Genomic DNA, 22,894 nt, shown 5'->3' on the forward strand with positions numbered 1-22,894 from the left:
ACTGACTTGCTAAATGTGTCATAGAATGCTGTGTTGCTGATTGCTTTCTCTCTCTCCACAGGGACATCCTTCGAGTAGGGGTAACGCTAGCAGGCCACCAAAAGAAGATCCTGAACAGTGTCCAGTCCATGCGGGCCCAGATGAACCAGATCACCTCTGTGGAGGTCTGACCTCTAGACGAGAAGGACACCAGACTATACCGGACCACCAGCCTGGTCTCCCTGTCAGACTGTGACCCTCCACCCCCATCAGACCCCTTTCTCTAGACCATCCTCCCCTGAGTTCAGTCAACAGTCTGCAGCCCGTACTGTACGGTCAGTCTGGTCAGTTTGCAGCCGTGCTCAGTCCACAACCACCACCCCCTCGTATGTTAAGTCTGTCTCTAGTGCTGAGCCTACGACGGTGTCCAGACTGTGTCCAGTCTCCAACTGCAGCCTGTCTGTGTTGAGTGCACAGCTGCAGCCCCTCCCATTGTTTGTAGTAGGATATTGTTTACAGTCTATTAGTTGGATATGATTTCTACTAGTCCCCAGACTGAAACTCAACAACAAGACTGCCCTTTAAAAGGGCTATTAAGAGAAGGTTGCGACCAGACTTCATAGGACTTTACTTTTTCTGAGGGTATCAGCGACTCCAACAATATGACCAGTACTCTGAACGGAGTGGATGGAAAAATTGTAGACTACAATACAGTTCCATAGACTTTATGGATGTAAAATGAAATGACTCATCTTCTGGAAGCATCAGACTCAGCGTTCTTGTGAATAATGCTCTCTTTTGACAATTAGAAAATTGTGGAGATTATATTTCTGTTTGCTATCTACAGTACCTACACTTCTAATCTCTTGAAAATACGTTTTGAACGTTTTTTTAAAACCTTTGAACACACTACTTCCAACAGCCCAAAATAACCATAATATAAATGTAATGTATTGTGCATGTCATTGTCTGGTACATATCAGATGCACTTGACTCTCTGTCTGCAGACTATGCGCTGCACGTAGCGCCCCATGGTTGCTAGGGTTCTCAGTCGGGGTCTCAATTTACTGTGGAGAGTTAGAAAAGTAGATTACACAAGGTGCAATTTCAGCAGTTCAGCAGTTCCAAAATGATTGGGACATTTTTACAATTTTTGTTGTTGTTTTGGCTCTATACTCCAGCACTTTGGATTTGAAATGACACAGTAACTAGGAGGTTAAAGTGCAGACTGTCAACTTTTTTTTGAGGATATTTTCATTAATATCAGGTGAACCGTTTAGAAATTACAGCACTTTTTGTACATAGTCCCCCCCCATTTTAGAGGACCAAAAGTATTTGGAGAAATTCACCTATATGTTTATTAAAGCATTTGCTGTTTGTTTTGGTTGTGTTTCAGATTATTTTGTGCCCAATAGAAATCTATGGTAAATAATGTATTGTGTTATTTTGGAGTCACTTTTATTGTAAATAAGAATATAATACGTTTCTTAACCCTTCTACATTAATGTGGATGATACAATGATTATGGATAATCCTGAATGAATTAAATAAATAATGAATTAGTAAATAATGATGAGTGAGAAAGTTACAGAAGCATAAATATATCTCTCTTCGAAAAAGGCTAAGCTCCCATGTTATATGAAATGATAAGAGGGTAGCATGTCTTGAGGGTATGATATTTCTGCATCTAACTTTCTCACTCATTATCACTCACGATTCATTCAGGACTATCAATAATCATTGTATCATCCACATTAATGTAGAAGTGTTTAGAAACATATGAAACATACCCTCAAATGTAAGCTGACAGTCTGCACTTTAACCTCATAGTCATTGTATAATTTCATATCCAAGAGGTTGGAGTACAGAGTCAAAACAACAAAAAATGTGTCACTGTCACAATATTTTGGAGGTCACTATATTGTCAGTCAGTGGCAGTCACTCAATTAGCCCATGTCAGCTAACCAAATCTTGTTTAGGGTCCCCAAAAGCCTAGGGGCTCTCCGTTGTTTCTCTCTCTTCTGGGGATCACAGGTTGCCATAGCCACTGAACCATGTCGGCCATTTTCATTGTTTTGGAGTTCTGCTCCGTGCAATCTTTGCTTCAGTGACTCAGTGAGTAGTTTTTTTAATGTTTCTATGTGCACCTTAATGATGAAGTAGGATGGGCGCTACCATTAATTCTTCCATTACAGAATTGTTGTGTGCAAAGTTTAGATTACGCTTTCATTTTGCCCTCTGCTATGTTTAAAGGATCTCATGTGAATACCAATGTAGTTTGGTCCTGTCATGAAAAAGCACTTGCCCTCCCCTTTACAAAATGGCTGCCTTAGGTTATGCAGCCAGGTGTTCAAAACTGTACTTGCACAAAATGGCAATCTCTGAAGCTCCACAGGTGGGAAATGATCAGAAAAGGAGCCTGTTGGTACTTAAAAGACTTCACAGAACACTGTGCTCATTTGGTTGGTTTTTAAATAGTTTTTGTTTTTTGTTTTTATAGTGCTACATATGATCACCTTTGACAGTATGGAGCTGTGAATTGTCACGTAATCTGGGGTCATACACTGCCGGCATATTGACATGTATATACTGTTGCCGTTACTATTTAAAAAGCTAGAACACGTGTTTATGAATCGTCTCAGAGAAAAGTGGGGACTTTTTAAAGAAATGGATGAAAGGTCAATTAAAAAACGGACGGGCTTCAGTTTTTGTTGTACTGAGTGGTAGGGTATACGTCTTCCTCCTATTGTGCCAGCACAAATCACAACAAGTTTACACGTTGATACTCCGTCCATAACGTACTGAACTTGAGGTTCAGGGATCAGCAGGAAAACATTTGAAATGTTTTTGAAAAGTGTTGTTCTAAGCAGCCAAAAGATACTAGACAAGTAAAACCAGGATATTGCAACCTCTGCTCTTTGAGTGCTACAGTGTCTGCATGCTTCCATTGTCTCAGCACTTCATGGATAAATCCCAATCAGCCATTCCATAGGGCATCTCACATAGCATTTAATAGTTATAAATAAGGTACTAATTAGGAGACACCTCAATGAGACAACAGTGTTATTAAAATGTTATACTACTGCTACCCAACCAACAAACTCTGCTTTTCTTGGGAAAAGAGACACTTTCCACTTCAATAAATAGGGATATGTTCTTCCAAATACTATCATCTGCTGTTCTTTACAGATACATTGTCCTCATCTTATTATGTATTATCTGTTGTTTAGCATAGCTTCTCATCAAGGTACAGTTTGTGCATTGATGTGTTGGAAGCTTTGCTATTTGATCATATAGGATAGCCCCAGACACTAATTTACTTTGTTTTTATAGGCCTAGCATAACAAGTGGGGAGGCAATGTACTATACAAGACCTGAATTTGTGAATGAAGGAAGACTGTCAAATCAAACAAATCTTTATTTGTTTATGTTTTTGCTTCTGTCAACAAATACACTCAGAAAGAACCTGCCATCTCTGTGTGTGCCATTTGCTAACAAAAGAAACCAAAATGGACGCTTCTACTGTAACCTCAAGTCAATATTGTTGTGCCCTCTCTATATGACCACATTTAAGTTTTTGTCATTCTCTGTGTGTAAAAAGAACTCTCATTCCCTATGCTGGTCCCATGTTAAAACTGTACTATTACTATACCTCTATACCATTATAGTACCTTTTCCACATTCTTTCACTTTGGTCCTCCGTCCTTGGTCTACCAGCCCCCCCTCCCCATCCAGTCCTAACCACTGTGATTGCATTGGGACGTTTTGTTTTCTGTATAAATGTACATTGACTGTAACCCTGTGAAGGATGTAACAATTTTAATTATTTGTAATACTGTTATTTGTCTATTTTTTTTTTTTTTTAAAGACAAAAGAAAAGAAAACAACATCTACAACAACAAACTGAAAGCCGGTACAACTGTTTCAATAATAATAATAAAATATTGGTTACATTCCGTCTCAAAGTACTTTTTATTTTCTTCAAGAACCTTTCCCCTTTATCCTGCATTACATTTATATTTCACCAAATAAAGATCTTATCCCTTACTATTTTCTATATTTGACCATGTCTTCTACTTAATGTGTTTTATCTTCACTCTAAAATGACTGGTCCTGAGACTGTAAAGGACACATTGAACACAAGAGGGAAGTAGAGACCACTCTAGGATATTTGTCCAACAATGTCAACAGTCAAGTTGCTTGTCTGTTTGTTTTTGCATTAGTGAGCATTTGCCCGAAGTCTCATCTGTTTAGTATTTTATCGTATTGTAATTACATTTCCAAATACAATAATTAGAAGGCTTGATTCCAAGTTGTACATCAACAGTTTTCTTTCACTCACTGGGTCACTGTGTGGTCATGTGTGCTTTCGGAGAGAGTGCTGTCATTCTTTACCATCAAATGTAAACAAACTCGGAGCAAATCCGGATATATACATACATCTGTCAATGTAACGGACGTGGGTTCAACTTTCTCTGCTAGATAAGAGATTTCCTCAGCTGAAGACATTTGTTATCAAGTACTTCTGGATTCCTTTATTTCAGAAACATAATCTGGGTAAGTGTATCTCATTTCTCAGAAGGCACATTGTACTACACCCTCGAACGCCCAACTGCCCATTGTCTGCCTGCCTGTTTGTCTGTCAAATTCCTGCAGCTTGATCCTGATTCTTGATAGTACAGAATGTAGCTAGACTTCAGTCAGATATCACAAAAGATGACTCACATAGCTGCCAACCTTGTTCAAGTCTCACAGTTGGCAGGTGTAGTGTTTGGACACACACACGCACAAACTCACAGAACGACTGACAGGTGGTCTCAGGTTTCTTTTTGAAGAAGAACAAGATGTCTGTCTAACTTTCCACAGTGGCACTCCCCCTCAGAGCCCTAGCTCTCTGTCCTTGACTGGCACCCAGGCTGGGTACACAGCCAGCGGGCACAGTCACACCTGCCAACGTGCAACTAAAGAAGTGACAGCTGGGCCCCACTGTCTTGGATGCTTGGGTCACTTTGAAAATGACCGTTGGAAAGAGTGGCGCCATGCTTTTTCATTGGCACCTCCCTCCCTCCCAGACCTGTATGTGCAGCTGTTACCGACCCAGGGTGCCACACATCAGGTTACACTGACATTTATTTACATGCTAAACCTGAACTGCATAGGGGGAAACACATTAGCCTATTTTCACTTCATAGGGCCCTAACGGCCTCTGCAGGGAAGCTCCCTACAATTACACTAAAGAATATTGACTTATCAACTAGTCAATAACAATAATAATTTCCGTGTTGGTGCCAATTAAATTAGTGATTAATGTTGATGCAGGCACGTGCACAGATAGGGCTCTAGAGGTGCCTGAGCACCTGCCCTGTTGCCCTCCTATAAGTGAAGTGCCCTTTCCATTTTTATTCAACTTTTAGTCTAATTTTTGTCCTGTTCTATAAAGAATTGCCCATCAAATTCACTAATTTCTCATTTTTGGATCTTGGAAAATGTCCCCTCCCCCGCTCCTCTGCCCACACTGGAGTGCTCACTCAGCTGCACTGCACACATCCTCCTACTGCTGCACAAGCAGAAACTACAACTCAGATGTTAGCAGCAGAGCAAACTTCAATCACAGGTAAAGACTAGTTACATTGTAACAACAGCATAGCTAACAGTTAGCTGATTTACATAATCTCAATTACTGGGATTCATTCGAATTTACCCTTCTTATAGGAACCTCCAACTCCAGGTGCACCCCCTCCCTAACGTTCAAAATTATTTTCACCTGCAGTGACTGGGGAGTTTGTCAGGATCAAAAGAAATATGAAATCAAGACATCTTTTTTTTAATTACATTTTATTATATTTTTTAAAATATACTTTTTCTTCCACTTTGGAAATGTGGAGTACATCGGTAGGAAAAAAATCTAATTTAATACCTTTTCTATTTAATTTTAAGGCTGTAAAATGTCCAGATTGTGCAAGGGGTGTGTAGACTTTTACTAGTGACTGTATACAGGTATTTGTTATACCAAGGCCCGATGGCCCTGTAGAAAATGGCCCTTCTTCAAAAGAAAAAACACTTTTTTTAAATTAATATTTAATTGTATTGATATTTTTCAGGGGGTGCTGCAGCACCCTCAGCACACCTGCTTCCCACGGTTATATCTATATAGCATGTTTGATGTATCAGGAAATGCTCTTGGTGGACATAGCATACATTCTGTTTCTGTAACTGCGGTCTGTGGACATGATGTCTGACTACTGTACTGTAGCATAGAGGTACATAGCATGTAAACAACAATAGCTGGCAAATTAGCTGCCGTTGGTAAGGTAACTGCCATTGGGAACACATTGCTTAGTTTAAGGTACAGTATTTCTGAAGACCACTTGGCTTTTGCAGTGGATGTGTTAAAACTGTAGTGTATGTCCTGTATGTTTTTCTAACTGTGAATGTATAGGACATGCATTAAAGCTACAGGAGTGGATTGTATGAGACAGCCATTCAGCTTGTTGCTCAGGAAAGGCACGAGACAAATGCATCACCCCGCTGTGGCAAGCTGTCATGTGATGGCGTTCCTCAATATGACACTTTTGGGATATTCGCCTGTGCTGCACAGGCAGCTTCACACCACGGTTTATGTTTAGAGCATGTTGTCATGGCAACAGAGCTGGGATGGCCGGATCGTGCAGCACAGTGAGACAGAGGACAGTTGAGGAGGAGATGTATGTGATGATGATTCCCAAGGATCACGGTCATCAGGATTATATTCCTCCTGGGATTCTGCTGGGAGCCATGTGACATCATCACAACATGTGAGTTATCTGATGTCATTTGGACACGAGTCACTGTCGGTAGCTCCCCAGCCCATACGGTTGGATATAAATACCCATGCTTTCAGTGAGTCTAGCCTTCCAATGCTTAGATCCTCACAGTATATTCTTCTTCAGACTCACAGACGGTGTCCCTCGTTAATTGTTCTGAAGAAGGAGTAATGAGACTCTGAGGGTCGACCCTCCTGCAAACTCACACCACCTTCTGGCTTACCCTATCGCCCTCCACCCCCCATCCCCCGCTCTCCCCACTCCCAACACACACCCTCCCCAGCGCACGTCTCTGGTTTGCTAGTTTCTATTTACCCCCCCTCCCTTACTCTCTCGCTCTCTCTCTCTCGCTCACTCCCTCTCTCTCACTCCTCCCCTTATTCCCTCAAAGCCAGCAGGCTGCTTTTCGATCCAGACCGCTTGCTACATGATCTCCTTGAAAACACCGTTGCGCATCTCTCTCGCCGCTCGATGGCTTAGCCTTTGTAGACTACTCAACAAGAGGAAGAGAGATGCCAGCGCCAGGACATTGACTCCTTTCTTTCTTCTGCTTCCCCCTCCCCTTCCTTAATCTCCCACCCCTTGATCTCTACCCCCTCCCCTGTGCCCTCTCCTGTCCTGTCCTGTACCTCCTTCCTCCCAACCTCCTCCTCCCCTACCTAAACCCCTGCTCTCCCTCTCACCTCGCACCCCCTTGACAATGTTACCATGCATTAACTGGCTTCAGCCTTTCCTTGCCTTGCTTTCCTCCACCTTGCTGACTCGGGGCCACAACTGTCCGTCCAGCTGCCTGTGTCCGGACCACCACACCGTGGACTGCCAGGGCCAAGGTCTCACCAGCCTCCCTAGCCCCATCCCCCTGGACGTCCGGCGCCTCCTTCTCTCCGACAACTGGATTCCCTGGATCCCCTCGGACTTCCTGGTTCTGTACAGCGACCTGGTCTACCTGGACCTGAGGAATAACTCCCTGTCGGTGCTGGAGCCCGGCACCCTCAGCACCTCATCTCGCCTAGTCTTCCTGGACCTGGGCAGCAACAACCTGACAGAGATCCAGTCAGGGACCTTTGTGGAGTCCCGGAGCCTGATCAAGCTGCGTCTGGGGAACAACCCCTACCTTAGTCTGGTGGAAGAGGATGCTTTCCTGGGGCTGACCTCGCTGCGGGAGCTGGAGCTGGAGAGGAACGGCCTGCAGGGGCTGGATGTGGGGGTGCTGGAGCCCCTAACCTCACTCCGGGTGGTGCGCCTGGAGGGCAACCCCTGGGTGTGCAACTGTCACTTTGCCAAACTTTTTGTGTGGCTCACGGAGAACTGCCACAAGCTTCCAATGGGTATGTAAGCTGCTTAACAGCACGTATTTGTTTTACCATCTTTGCCTGTGCTAGGACAGAGAAAACCAATCTTTTGTCATAATCCAGCAGCCCACTCGTTTCTGATTCAAACAATTTATAAGCTATCAAACCTTAAGCCAATCAGTTATAGAATAATAATGTAAGACTGCACAGTACACTGAAAGACACATAGTGTAATGCATGTAACAGTGGTTAGTATTACATTAAATGTCTCTACTGGGCCCAATATCTATAAACAAATCAAAATCAAAACAAACCAAATCAAAAATGTATTAGTCACATGCGCCGAATACAACAGGTGTAGACCTTTCAGACCTTACAGTGAAATGCTTACGAGCCCCAACCAACAATGCAGTTAAAAAAAATATGGATAAGAATAAGAAATAAAAGTAACAAGTAACAATAGCGAGACTATATACAGGGGGGTACCGATACAGAGTCAATGTGCAGGGGCACCGGTTAGTTGAGTTAATATGTAGGTAGAGTTATTTAAAGTGACTGCATAGATGATAACAACAGAGAGTAGCAGCGGTGTAAAAGGGGGGGGGGGGGGGGGGGGGGGGGGCAATGAAAATAGTCTGGGTAGCCACTTGATTACATGGTCATGAGTCTTATGGCTTGGGGTAGAAGCTGTTAAGAAGCCTCTTGGACTTAGACTTGGTGCTCTGGTACTAGAGACAACAGCCACACTATGACCAGGGTGGCTGGAGTCTTTGACAGTTGTTAGGGCCTTCCTCTGACACCGCCTGGTATAGAGGTCCTGGATGGCAGGAGGCTTGGCCCCAGTGATGTACTGGGCTGTTCGTACTACCCTCTGTAGTGCCAAGCGGTCAGAGGCTGAGCAGTTGCCATACCAGGCAGTGATGCAACCAGTCAGGATGCTCTCGATGGTGCAGCTGTAGAACCTTTTGAGGATCTGAGGACCCATGACAAATCTTTTCAGTCTCCTGAGGGAAATAGGCTTTGTCGTGCCCTCTTCACGACTGTCTTGGTGTGTTTGTACCATGTTAGTATGTTGGTGATGTGGACACCAAGGAACTTGAAGCTCTCAACCTGCTCCACTACAGCCCCATCGATGAGAATGGAGGCGTGCTCAGTCCTCTTTTTCCTGTAGCCCACAATCATCTCCTTTATGGTTCCTCCTCTTTCTTTTCAATTGTCTATAATTTAAACAGCTATTGGCTTTCAACCTCATCTTTATTTATTTCAAGTGCAGCTTGTTGCTCATACTACTGATAATTCTGTATAGATATGGACAAGTCAATGTTGTTATGAATAAGATCACTCTGAGACATCTTGGTAAGCATGAGAAAAGCAGAAAGATAATTGTGGTAGACTAGTGGGGAGTCACAGATTCAAGATACCAGATTGTGTCTGAATAATTAATTAACCATATGCCTCATTAGAGTCTGCTCTCAGATTGTGTGTGTGTTTGCATGTGTGTGTTTGTGTGTGTGTGTGTGTTTACGTGAGGGGGTGTGTTTGTGCGCACACGTTCTAAAATCACAACAAGAAGACTGTTTATTGTTTACATCCTCAAACACTGTCCGACAAAATATACAGGGAGTAGATCACGAGTAAGATCTTCAAGATCAAAAAGATATGAGGCCAGGGTATCACATTCAATAGGATCTGAATCACTTGATAGATCATAATATACCTGCATTGTTAATTTAATTACGGACAATAAGCATTTCTGATCCACTCGATGTACTGTTACAGTATGGACAGTGAGGCTATTAATGTCTATTCATGTTTACAGAATTCTTCCTTGTTTGCAGTGTTGACAGGTCGTTGTACGCATTGTATTATGCTCACTGTCATTCTCCAGAGCTACTGTAACACGTCACATTGTATGCAGGTGCACAGTGCTGAGATCTGACCTGAACAGACATTCTATGCGTGGAAGTCCAACTGCATGCTAGCAGATACCCATAGACTTCCAGTCATTACGCCAATGCTAGTTAGCGTTGGCTTGCGAAACTACCTCTAACTTCCTTCATACTGGATACATACACATCAAAATGGTAGTTCATCTGAGTCTGGGGAAAATTGACAAATTCCCAAAGTATCCCTTTAACTGCTTCCCAAGAGAGCTTGGCTAGTGCTACTAAATACATGTTCTTACAAGTTTATCAAGGTCCGTCCAAATGAGACACATCAATATTATTTCCGCTGGAATTAGGGCCATATGTGTGTCCCAAATGGCACCCCATTCCCTTTATAGTTCACTACTTTTGACCAGGGCCCATAGGGCTCTTGTCAAAAGTAGTGCAGTATATAGGGAATAGGGTGCCATGTGGGAGGCAACCTATGTTATTACAGTACGCTAATCAAAGCAACAGGATGTTCTATGGATCATAATAATTATCAAATTGGCACATCAACAATCTTCACAGTGGATTTATTTTCAATAGCTGTGACCTGGACTCGTGGCAGAACACAATGTTATACTAACAACATTCTGTGTGGCACATTAGCGCCTAGCCTTCGGTGAGCCCAGACACATACAGTACACACACCAACACTATGGTGCTTTCTAAGTGCTCTTCTGTCCTCCTGAAACCCAGAAATGTATTTTTGTCCTCTCTAGTGGACATCAGTTCTTGGTCTGTGTCTCTGAGGCCATACAAGCCACATTTTTTTCAGGTCTCAGGAGGCTATAGGCCTTAGCAACTTTAGGCTCCTTGCAAAGTAGGGTTCACCCTAGAAAACCTCTACTGTATGTTACTCTAAAGGACATGTGGATGTACAGTATATTTAACATATAGTCAGACTTAATCTTTCCCATTGCATTGGGGACAAACTAGTTGCATGCCATGATAATCTTGTCATCATTCAGACAAGGCAGCAGACTAGAAACATGGATCGGAGTGTATATTCATTAATAAGACATTAAGATTTGATGGATTAAACAAGTCCTTTATTCGCTTATTACTCAATTCCTGACCATCTGAGGCTTAATCACAATCAATACTTCTTAATTACTGAGTGTGAACTAGAACTGTGAACAAACTGGGGGCTGGAGGGTGCAGGATAATGGATCACTTGTTGTCCTGGACGCTTCCACAGAACCACTCAATCAAGCGCAGTCACTTTGTGGAATAAGTCAAAAAGTAAATTTACTCTTGGACACTGTAATTTCACTGACCCAAACAGTAACATCTTTTTTTAACCCACTTTGCTATCTAGCATCAGTGACATTGCTCTGTCAGTTCCTGATTGAGATTATATTGATCTGTATAGCATCTGAGAACATAAATAGACATTTACAAACTATTGAGCTTTACTCATTGAGTTTGTGAGTGTTGGTTTCACATACACATTGTAGCCTGCTCTCAGGTACTGTATCATCAAGATGCAACAAAGCTCAGTAATAGGGTCAATCTGCGATTGGGACAGCTTTAAAAAAAATATATATATACTCATTGATTCTTGAAAACACAGTAGCTGAGGATATTTCACAATGGTGCCTTTAGGTGAGTGTGTGTGAATGATTGAAAGCGGTAACCTGTATAATCATACCATAGAGTGCTGTTCTCTAGTGCTGTTGAGTCAAGGATGAACAATCAGCATACATGTTTTACAACACTTCATTTGATACTAACGACAGCTTAACATTGACACTGATATTGTCTAGACCAGGGATGGGCAACTGTAGGCCCGCGGATCACTCCCCCCCCCCCCCCCCAAATAAAAATTATATTAACAACAACCTGGGACTCAACTTACTGTTGAGAGTTAGAATAGTAGAATACACAAGGTGCAATTTAGAAATGTGGTTGTGCATCAGCAGTTTTTCTCTTGTTATGTGAGTCACTGACAGTCACTCAATTAGCCCATGTCAGCTAAAAGGTTTTGATTGTTGAGTTAGTCTAGCCAGCTATCTAAACTTGTAGTTATCATGGTCAAATTACCGACTGGGTGGCCCCCATTGATTTTTTTAGTCACCCTCAATCAGATATCATATTCTAAATTGCTAACATTTCTCTCCACCCTATAGCAAAATGAGTCGAATTAGCTGTAAAACTGCAAATTCTTCTCTCTGCTCCATGGCAAAATGAGTAGAATTGCATGAAATTAGTTATACAATTGAAAAATCTTCTCTCTGTCCTATGGTAAAATGTGTAGAATTGCAACATTTTCTCCACGCCCATGGCAAAATGTCTAAAATTGCAGGAAATTTACTCAGGTTGTGCAGGCTCGGTGCTCGAGACCTCCAGTGCGCCTCCACGGTCCGGTCGATCCGGTACCCCCTCCACGCACCAGGCCTCCTGTGGCAGCCAGGCTGTCTCTCCGTCTCCTCCCTCCAGGTGCTCCCTCCTGTCCAGCGCTTCCAGAGTCTCCCTCCTGTCCAGCTCTTCCAGAGCCTCCCTCCTGTTCAGCGCTTCCAGAGTCTCCCTCCTGTCCAGCGCTTCCAGAGTCTCCCTCCTGTCCAGCTCTTCCAGAGCCTCCCTCTTGTCCGGAGCTACCAGAGCATCCCTCCTGTCCAGAGCTGCCAGAGCCGCCCGTCAGTCAGGAGCTGCCGGAGTCGCCCTTCACGCCGGCTGGTCTGATGAAACCAAGATTGACCTCTTTGGCCTGAATGTCAAGCATCACGTCTCCAGGAAACCTGGCCCCACGGTGAGGCATGGTCATGCTTTGGGGATGTTTTTCAGCTGCAGGGACTGGGAGACTAGTCAGGATTGAGGCAAAGATGAACAGTGCCAAGTGTAGAGAGATCCTTGATGAAAACCTGCTCCAGAGCGCCTCAGACAGGGGCGAAGGTTCACCTTCCAACAGGACAACATCCCTAAGCACACAGCCAAAACAACGCAGGAGTGGCGTAAGGACAAGTTTCTGAATGTCCTTGAGAGGCCCAGCCAGAGCCTGGACTTGAACCCGATCGAACAGCTCTGGAGAGACCTGAAAATAGCTGTGCAGCAACGCTCCCCATCCAAGCTGACAGATCTTGAGAGGATCTGCAGAGAAGAATGGGAGAAACTCCCCAAATACAGATGTGCCAAGTTTGTAGCGTCATACCCAAGAAGACTCGATGCTGTAATCGCTGCCAAAGGTGCTTCAACAAAGTACTGCGTAAACGGTCTGAATACTTATGAAAATTTGATTTTTACGTTAGATTTTAGATTTTTAATCATTTTAATAAATTTGATTTTTTATAATTTAACAAAAAAAACATGTGTTTTTGCTTTGTCGTTATGAAGTATTGTGTGTAGATTGATGAGGAAAAAAAACAATTTAATACATTTTAGAATAAGGTTGTAACGTAACAAAATGTGGAAAAAGTCAATGGGTCTGAATACTTTCCGAAGGCACTGTATATAACGCATCAATATAGGACACTATGCATACTAATGTCAAATATGATGCAGTGATTTTGTTGACGGTGTTAAGTCTATAGGCAGCATTAGACAATGTAGGCATACTCAACCCTTCCCCACCCCCACATCCATCGCCATCACCACCAACACACGAAACCATGCGGACTCTGTCCATCTATTTACAATGTAGTATTCTGGTCCTCTCCACACGAGACACTATGGCTGTGGCGTGCAGAGCCAGGAATAGATCAAGAGACAGAGCCAGAGACAGAGAGAGAGACTACTGTATATATGCATAATATGACATTTGAAATGCCTTTATTGTTTTGGAACTTTTGTAAGTGTAATGTTTACTGTTCATTTTTTGTTTATTTCACCTTTGTTTATTATCTATTTCACTTGCTTTTGGCAACGTCAACATATGTTTCCCATGCCAATAAAGCCCTTCAATTGAATTGAATTGAGAACAGAAGAGCCAGTGTCTGGGCTGAGTTTTGCTTGTTGTGCTGCGAGGTGAGGAGGAGAGGAGAACCACGTGACTGGAATTTCACAGAGCGATGAGGTCACTGAGTCCCTCCGCATGTGGAAAACCCCTTCTGGTATAACTGTGACTCACCACACATATACACTTACACGCACACATACATACACATGCACACACACCCACACACTTGATAATGATGTCTACTGACTGCTGGCCACTGCAGCTACAGACACAGGCAGGATAAAATGGAAGCGCACCAAACTGCTTTTTATTAGAACATGACTGAGGTACACCATATGTGCTTTTAGGTTCCGTAATGTTTTATTCAAATACTTCTTTCAAAAACAGTGAATACTGATTGAAAATATAACAAATATTTAACACTTCGTATTAGTGGAATAGATTGGATTAGTTTACAAGAAAACCAGAGCCTCATTGAACGCCCCTTGTCATTATAAATCAAATAATTCACAGTATAATCTATCTATATATAATTTGGTGCTGTTACATTATTGTCTGTTATCGTGTATTACTGTATCTTATTACGATATTATCAAATCACCAGAGCGCAAATATCAGTCTCGTCCTTGTTCTGCACACTTCTGTTATTCTCATGCAGAAAGCAATCACGTGACTGTATATTTTCATCCTCTCAAATTAGGGTAGTCTACTGTAATACTCATACTTTATGCTCTTCTTATGCATTCTTACACTTCATATAGCAACTGAACACAAAACAATAACAAAACCTTTTGAACCCTAACTTATAAGTGAAGAGTTTATTTCCAAAACGCTATATCCACCAATCTTTCACATTTGTGTGTTTTCATCAGAAATGATTGCTTATGGGTACCTTCATCTGTGTTTAAAATATTATTGTTCTCAGATGTCATTATTCATAGATTTTAGGTGTATGAAAATGATTTTTTTTGTGTGTGTTTTGCAAAACGCTAGCTATATATCCATGGTTTAGCTGTATATCCATGGTTTAGCTGTATATCCATGGTTTAGCTGTATATCCATGGTTTAGCTGTATATCCATGGTTTAGCTATATATCCATGGTTTAGCTGTATATCCATGGTTTAGCTATATATCCATGGTTTAGCTGTATATCCATGGTTTAGCTATATATCCATTGTTTAGCTATATATCCATGGTTTAGCTATATATCCATGGTTTAGCTGTATATCCATGGTTTAGCTGTATATCCATGGTTTAGCTATATATCCATGGTTTAGCTGTATATCCATGGTTTAGCTATATATCCATGGTTTAGCTGTATATCCATGGTTTAGCTGTATATCCATGGTTTAGCTATATATCCATGGTTTAGCTATATATCCATGGTTTAGCTGTATATCCATGGTTTAGCTATATATCCATGGTTTAGCTGTATATCCATGGTTTACCTATATATCCATGGTTTAGCTATATATCCATGGTTTAGCTGTATATCCATGGTTTAGCTATATATCCATGGCTTAGCTATATATCCATGGTTTAGCTATATATCCATGGTTTAGCTGTATATCCATGGTTTAGCTGTATATCCATGGTTTAGCTATATATCCATGGTTTAGCTGTATATCCATGGTTTAGCTATATATCCATGGTTTAGCTGTATATCCATGGTTTAGCTGTATATCCATGGTTTAGCTATATATCCATGGTTTAGCTGTATATCCATGGTTTAGCTATATATCCATGGTTTAGCTGTATATCCATGGTTTAGCTGTATATCCATGGTCTAGCTGTATATCCATGGTTTAGCTGTATATCCATGGTTTAGCTATATATCCATGGTTTAGCTATATATCCATGGTTTAGCTGTATATCCATGGTTTAGCTGTATATCCATGGTTTAGCTGTATATCCATGGTTTAGCTGTATATCCATGGTTTAGCTATATATCCATGGTTTAGCTATATATCCATGGTTTAGCTATATATCCATGGTTTAGCTGTATATCCATGGTTTAGCTATATATCCATGGTTTAGCTATATATCCATGGTTTAGCTATATATCCATGGTTTAGCTATATATCCATGGTTTAGCTATATATCCATGGTTTAGCTATATATCCATGGTTTAGCTGTATATCCATGGTTTAGCTGTATATCCATGGTTTAGCTGTATATCCATGGTTTAGCTGTATATCCATGGTTTAGCTATATATCCATGGTTTAGCTGTATATCCATGGTTTAGCTGTATATCCATGGTTTAGCTGTATATCCATGGTTTAGCTATATATCCATGGTTTAGCTATATATCCATGGTTTAGCTATATATCCATGGTTTAGCTATATATCCATGGTTTAGCTGTATATCCATGGTTTAGCTGTATATCCATGGTTTAGCTGTATATCCATGGTTTAGCTATATATCCATGGTTTAGCTGTATATCCATGGTTTAGCTATATATCCATGGTTTAGCTGTATATCCATGGTTTAGCTATATATCCATGGTTTAGCTGTATATCCATGGTTTAGCTTTATATCCATGGTTTAGCTGTATATCCATGGTTTAGCTGTATATCCATGGTTTAGCTGTATATCCATGGTTTAGCTGTATATCCATGGTTTAGCTATATATCCATGGTTTAGCTATATATCCATGGTTTAGCTATATATCCATGGTTTAGCTGTATATCCATGGTTTAGCTGTATATCCATGGTTTAGCTGTATATCCATGGTTTAGCTATATATCCATGGTTTAGCTATATATCCATGGTTTAGCTATATATCCATGGTTTAGCTGTATATCCATGGTTTAGCTATATATCCATGGTTTAGCTATATATCCATGGTTTAGCTATATATCCATGGTTTAGCTATATATCCATGGTTTAGCTATATATCCATGGTTTAGCTATATATCCATGGTTTAGCTATATATCCATGGTTTAGCTGTATATCCATGGTTTAGCTGTATATCCATGGTTTAGCTGTATATCCATGGTTTAGCTGTATATCCATGGTTTAGCTATATATCCATGGTTTAGCTATATATCCATGGTTTAGCTGTATATCCATGGTGTAGCTGTATATCCATGGTTTAGCTGCATCCTGTATATTTAACTATGATGGTATGTGGTATTCTCACCTAGCTATTTTAAGATGAATGCACTTACTGAAAGAAGCTCTGGATAACAGTATCTGCTAAATGTAAATATTTTACATACAGATCTGTTTTAACATGTTTTAAATGTTGATGTCAAAGATGTATCATTTGCACAGTTCTTTATTAAAATGTAGTTATTTCTTACATTTGGCTGTGTAAAACCTAGCAGGACTACTTATAGCATTTAGCAAAATAAATACATTATTATTTGTCTCTCTGAAATGAAACCATCAAGTGATACATTTTAAACAAATACGTGTCTGTCATTGAACAACCCCATTACATAATTAGATAGTGAAGTAAACACACCAATGTCTTTCAGAATTGATTTAAACAATAAAAGCTAATTTACCAACATTTCTGAAAATGGATATGTAGCATTTTGTAATTAAACTCTTCAAGTGATGTTTTTTCTCCAAAACAGACAAGATCACAATGGACAAAGCATTTAATCTCAGTAGTGTTCTTCTAAAGCACTAATGCATCTGTCTCTGTTGTATTAATACCCAGGGGTTGTTCCTCTTTAAATCTGTCATCTGGTGTCTGCTAGTAACACACTGGTTGGAGCAGAGATTACTCTCCTTCTTCTGTGAAAACCAAAGCAGATAGGTCTAATCTCAAAGTAGAAATTTCACAAATTAATGTTTGCCTCGGAGGGGTGAAAAATGCAAAGTTGGAGGGATCCATGGTCAAATCATATCAAGAAATTATGTAATAGGGGTGATGTGTGTGTCTGTGACAAATGTTCAGCGATGCCTCGTAGATCACACCAATCTACGACACCAGGAATATAGCTTGGCACTAAACACATGTCTTTATATGACTGTTAAAAGCATTGTGTTATCTCCAAATCGCCTAGCTATAACAGAGATGTGTTAAGACCACACACTTCTCTAGATGCATTAGGCCATTCAGCTCTGTGTGTGTTACTGTACATGTAGGTCAGAGTTTCCCAAACTCGGTCCTCGGGACCCCAGGGGGTGCATGTTTTGGTTTTTGCACCAACACTATACAGCTGATTCAAATTACCAAAGCTTGACGATTATTGGATTATTTGAGTCAGCTGTGTAGTGCTCGGGCAAAAAACAAAACGTGTACCCTTTGGAGTCAACAGGACCAAGTTTGGGGAACCCTGATGTAGGTGTTGATGCATGGTAATGCAGTCACTTGATACTGCCAAGAGACAAGCTTTTCATAATCGTTAGATTTTTTAAGTGGGAAAACTAAACACAAATGATCAAATGGGTGGGTTTTTTAGACTTGATGTGACTCAATGTGTGGGAAATGGTGAGACACATGAACAGGCACAGTAGCTACTACTGTAGGCGTACTGGGCTATAGCTAATATATCAAACAACTCTGAGGCAAAACAATGGCACCCAACTGTTCCCTCAGTGTCCTCACTTACTGTAAATTGTTACAGTAAGATGATATCACAGACGAGACATTCTTAGTGGATTCCAACCACAGTGCCATTCCAAACTGTATGGTCAACATGCTTTTCAGCAGTTGAAAGTGACATTGAGTGACACAGTACTGTGAGCAGGCAGGACAGCTGATCCCCTGTGTATTTATTCAGTCATCTGAGGAGAGGTCAGCTCCACCATGCATTAGATCTGAAAGGACTGGATAGAAGAATGAAGCTGTTACCTTCAATGCTGCCTGTTAAGCTGTTACCATACCTATACATTTCTAATCATTTTAGATATACACTGTGTGTAGGCCGGGGTTGATTTGAGATTGGTCCATAGAGTGACTGTGTTCAAGACTGATGACATCATATCCTGTTCTCTCTCTCTCTTTCTCAGGTATGGAGGGGTTGCAGTGTTCCCTCCCCATGGATGGGAGTCTTATGTCCCTGAGCCTGCTCTCTGAGGCAAGTTTCCGGGAGTGCCGGGGCTACCTCTCTCTTACGGACATCCTCATTGTCATCTTCTCGGGCATCTCAGTCTCTGTGGTGGCCATTATAGCCAGCTTCTTCCTGGCCTCCATGGTCCACTGCTTTCAGCGACTGGGCAAAGCTGGTCAGGCGGACGAGGAGGAGGGCAACGACTGAGATGAAGAAAAAGCATGATCTGGGACCAGATTCAGTATCACTGCAGACATAGCAGACCCGACTAGGTGCCTCGTAAGAGTGCCAGGAAGAAGGGCAGGACAATAGGAGAGCAAGGCATGGACAACGAGGAGGGAGTATATGGCCTAGGAATTGTGCAAGAAAGCTCTTACCATGTGAATTCCTGTGCGCTGCATTGGTGGCAGTCAGCAGCACACCAGGAGGGGTTAAACCATGTCAGGAAAGATTGTGTTAAATAACCTTGAATGATACACGTTTTCTTATCACTGAAGTACGAAATGTGCTACACTCTTAGAAAAAAGGGTTGGAAAAGGGTTTTTCGGTTGTCCCCATAGGATAACCTTTTTTGGTTCCAGGTAGAACCCTTTTGGGTTCCATGTAAAATCCTCTGTGGAAAGGGTTTTTACATGGAACCCAAAAGAGTTCTACCTGGAACCAAAAAGGATTCTTCAAAGGGTTCTTCTATGAGGACAGCTGAAGAACCCTTTCAGGTTTCTAAGAGTGTATGTTTCATTGATTGAACACAGCCTTACTACAGATGTAGGATTTTCATTTGACCTACACTATATTGTCACAGCAAAATTATCCTGCACCTACAGGATTTTAACATTTAGTCCATAATGTTGCTTGATCGGTGGTTAGGCTATTAGCTGGCCAAAAGTAGGCTACATGAAAAGTGCAATACAGTTAATATAACTGTGTGTTACTGTGGGTTTTCAGTGAATTTATGTATATATCAAAGCTCATCTGCATTTCCTGCGGTGCAGGAAAAATCTTAGTAACAAAAGAGTGATCAAATTAAGATCATAAATCTGTACCTTACTTTGGAGAGATCATTCAGCATTCTCTTGAAATCGTAGTTGTACTATATTTGGCCTACAAACACCACCCTTTCAAAGAGGACCTCTGCTGCCAGGGGGTTCTTTAAGATCTGGCTTGAGCTGGAAGTAAAGGGACAGAGAGGAGGACAAGGGACCGGCACACAGCAGTCTAATGCACACTTATGTCCATTGCATTGATTTGAGTAGCAACCTACGTAACCTTTGTTTACCAAAGAACAGTCCGAATGAGAAGATTCTATTGTTACAATATAGAACACAGAAATGGGATAGCATGAGCAATCAACATGGATGTTACACTAAACTTTGACACCAACTCAAAAAATGCAAAAAACTAGTAAATATAGAGGGCATTGTTACAATGTCTGTTTTTGGAGCATAAATGTAGCCTGACAATGTTTGGTGTTACAACACCCAAAGGAGTAGTCAAGAGAGCAGAAACAGACTGGCACTCAGGCTAGCATAAATGTGTTCTTGGCTAAAAAACAGTCACACGTTAGGTACAGTATACTATATAGAACAATATGCTAAAATATCCTGCCAATTATCACCCATAAATGTAATTATGGAAATCATTATATTGTACTTGTAAATGGACCAATGTATTTCCTTGTTTCAGGCATAATGTAACTTATTTTACATTTGACACTTATTTTACATATTAATACAGATTTTTTTTTTTTTTTTTACAAATTAAGTATCTTTTTTGTATGGGGATTTTACATCCGATGTGAGCGAAGTCTCTAATTCCAAGCTAACAGGGCTAAGGTTAAAATCTGTTAATTTCTTTCAATATCTTGATCATCCTTGATGTTTGGGCCTTCCAGTCCTTTCCTATGTCGGCCTTTATTACGACTGGGTACTGGAGCCATCCTCAATAGACCAGCAGCTAGTAGCAGCCAGGTGAAATTGATGAATGAATGCTTTTGGTCAATGATGGCATGTGTATTTTTTTGGCTTCCTGAAACGACTGGGAGATCATAAATGAAAACCAGCATACTCATAGATGCTTCAAGACCTGAGTTTTGAGAGGTTGTCTGTCAAACTATATCTGTCTCTGGCACTTGTAACCTACCAATGAGATTTGAGATCCCAAAAACAGATTAAAGGGCTTTTTTTCTGATGCACCATAACAAACACATTAAAAATATTAACACGGGGTTGCAAAGTGCAATGTTACAAAATGTAAGAGAGAAAATGAAGCAGTAAAATAAACACATTATGCTCTGGAACTTTGCTTTTACAACTTTTATTTCACATAACCTTTCTGTTTCTTTGAATGAGGATGTACAGTAAGTACACTGTCGACTGAGTGTTCAAATCATTAAGAACATCTACTCTTTCCATGACATAGACTGACCAGGTGAATCCAGGTAAAAGCAATGATCCTTTATTGATTTCACCTTAATCCACTCCAATCAGTGTAGATGAAGGGGAGGAGACGGGTTAAATATTTATTTTTTTAAGCCTTAAGACAATTGAGACATGGTTTGTGTGTGTGTGCCATTCAGAGGGTGAATGGGAAAAACAAAACATTTAAGTGCCTTTGAACGGGGTATGGTAGTAGGTGCCAGGCGCACCGGTTTGAGTGTGTAAAGAATTGCAACACTGCTTGGTTTTTCACGCTCAACAGTTTCCCCGTGTGTATCAAAAATGGTCCACCACCAACAGGACATCCAGCCAACTTGACACAACTGTGGAATGCTTTTGACACCTTGTAGAGTCCATCCCCCCGACAAATGGAGGCTGTTCTGCAGTCAAAAGGGGGGTGCAACTCAATATTAGGAAGGTGTTCCTAATGTTTTGTACACTCAGGGTATGTAGACTATTTGTATTTTATTGATTTAACCCTTATATAACAAGGTGTGTAAATAGAGAACCAATTCTCATTTGCAATAACAACCTGGCTAATAAGTACACTTTGGAACCAACATTGTATACTAAACAAAATATAAATGCAACATGTAAAGTATTGGTCCCATGTTTCATGAACTGAAATAAAAAAAATCCCAGAAACTGTCTATACACACAAAAAGCGTATTTCTCTCAAATGTTGTGAACAAATGTGTTTACATCCCTGTTAGTGAGCATTTCTCCCTTGCCAAGATAATCCATCCACCTGACAGGTGTGGCATATCAAGAAGCTGATTAAACAGCATGATGCATCAGGTGCAACTTGTGCTGGGGACAATAAAAGGCCACTCTAAAATGTGCAGTTTTGTCACACAACACAATGCCACAGATGTCTCCAGTTTTGAGGGAGCATGCAATTGGCATCCTGACTGCAGGAATTTCAGTTTTAGAGAATTTGGCAGTACGTCCAACCGGCCTCACAACCGCAGACCACTTGTAACGACGCCAACCCAGGACCTCCACATACTTCACCTGCGGGATCGTCTGAGACCAGCCACCTGGACACCTGATGAAACTGTGGGTTTGCACAACCAAATCGTTCTCTACACAAACTGACAGAAACCCTCTCAGGGAAGCTCATCTGCGCGCTCATCGTCCTCACCAGGGTCTTGACCTGACTGCAGTTTGGTGTCGTAACTGACTTCAGTGAGCAATTGCTTACGTTGTGTATGACGTTGTGTGGGCGAGGGGTTTGCTGATGTAAACGTTGTGAACAGAGTGCCCCATGGTGGCGGTGGGGGCATGTTATGGGCAGGCATTTTATCGATGGCTATTGGAATGCACAGAGATACTGTGACGAGATCCTAACACCCATTGTTGTGCTATTCATCCGCCATAACCTCATGTTTCAGCATGATAATGCACAGCTTCTGAAAAGTGTCTCAGTTCTTCTTCCTGCATACTCACCAGATATGTCACTCATTGAGCATATTTGGGCTGTTTGTGAAGCTCTGGATCATGTACTGTTCAACAGCACGTTCCAGTTCCTGCCAATATCCAGCAACTC

General features: G+C 41.3%; 2 protein-coding genes across 4 annotated transcripts in view; both read left to right on the plus strand.

Annotated features, from left to right (window-relative positions):
- LOC110492289 (ephrin type-B receptor 2) overlaps positions 1 to 3,932 on the plus strand; it is a 50,568-nt gene extending 46,636 nt beyond the window's left edge. Inside the window, exon 15 of one of the 2 annotated variants that reach the window (XM_021566488.3) lies at positions 62 to 3,932. In XM_021566488.3, coding sequence (XP_021422163.1) covers positions 62 to 170 — 109 coding nt within the window. In that variant the 3' untranslated portion in view covers positions 171 to 3,932. The remainder of the gene's footprint in view (positions 1 to 61) is intronic. The other variant, XM_021566489.3, reaches the window with a different exon arrangement.
- Positions 3,933 to 6,288: 2,356 nt separating this feature from the next.
- On the plus strand, positions 6,289 to 21,994 carry LOC110491100 (leucine-rich repeat-containing protein 38). Of its 2 annotated transcripts, none has more exons than XM_090201656.1 (2): positions 6,289 to 8,110; positions 12,324 to 14,497. In XM_090201656.1, exons 1-2 carry the CDS (start codon positions 7,483 to 7,485, stop codon positions 12,818 to 12,820), a joined length of 1,125 nt encoding a protein of 374 aa, XP_090057782.1. In that variant the 5' UTR covers positions 6,289 to 7,482; the 3' UTR covers positions 12,821 to 14,497. The 2 variants fall into 2 exon arrangements, with proteins under 2 accessions (XP_090057782.1, XP_036803145.1); XM_036947250.2 differs by lacking the exon at positions 12,324 to 14,497 and adding an exon at positions 18,870 to 21,994 and having other exon boundaries at positions 6,309 to 8,110.
- The last annotated feature ends 900 nt before the right edge of the window (positions 21,995 to 22,894 follow it).

The sequence above is a fragment of the Oncorhynchus mykiss genome, chromosome 16 (genome assembly GCF_057628025.1).
Source record: "Oncorhynchus mykiss isolate SJ-2025 chromosome 16, ASM5762802v1, whole genome shotgun sequence".
In the NCBI taxonomy this organism is placed as follows: Eukaryota; Metazoa; Chordata; class Actinopteri; order Salmoniformes; family Salmonidae; genus Oncorhynchus; species Oncorhynchus mykiss.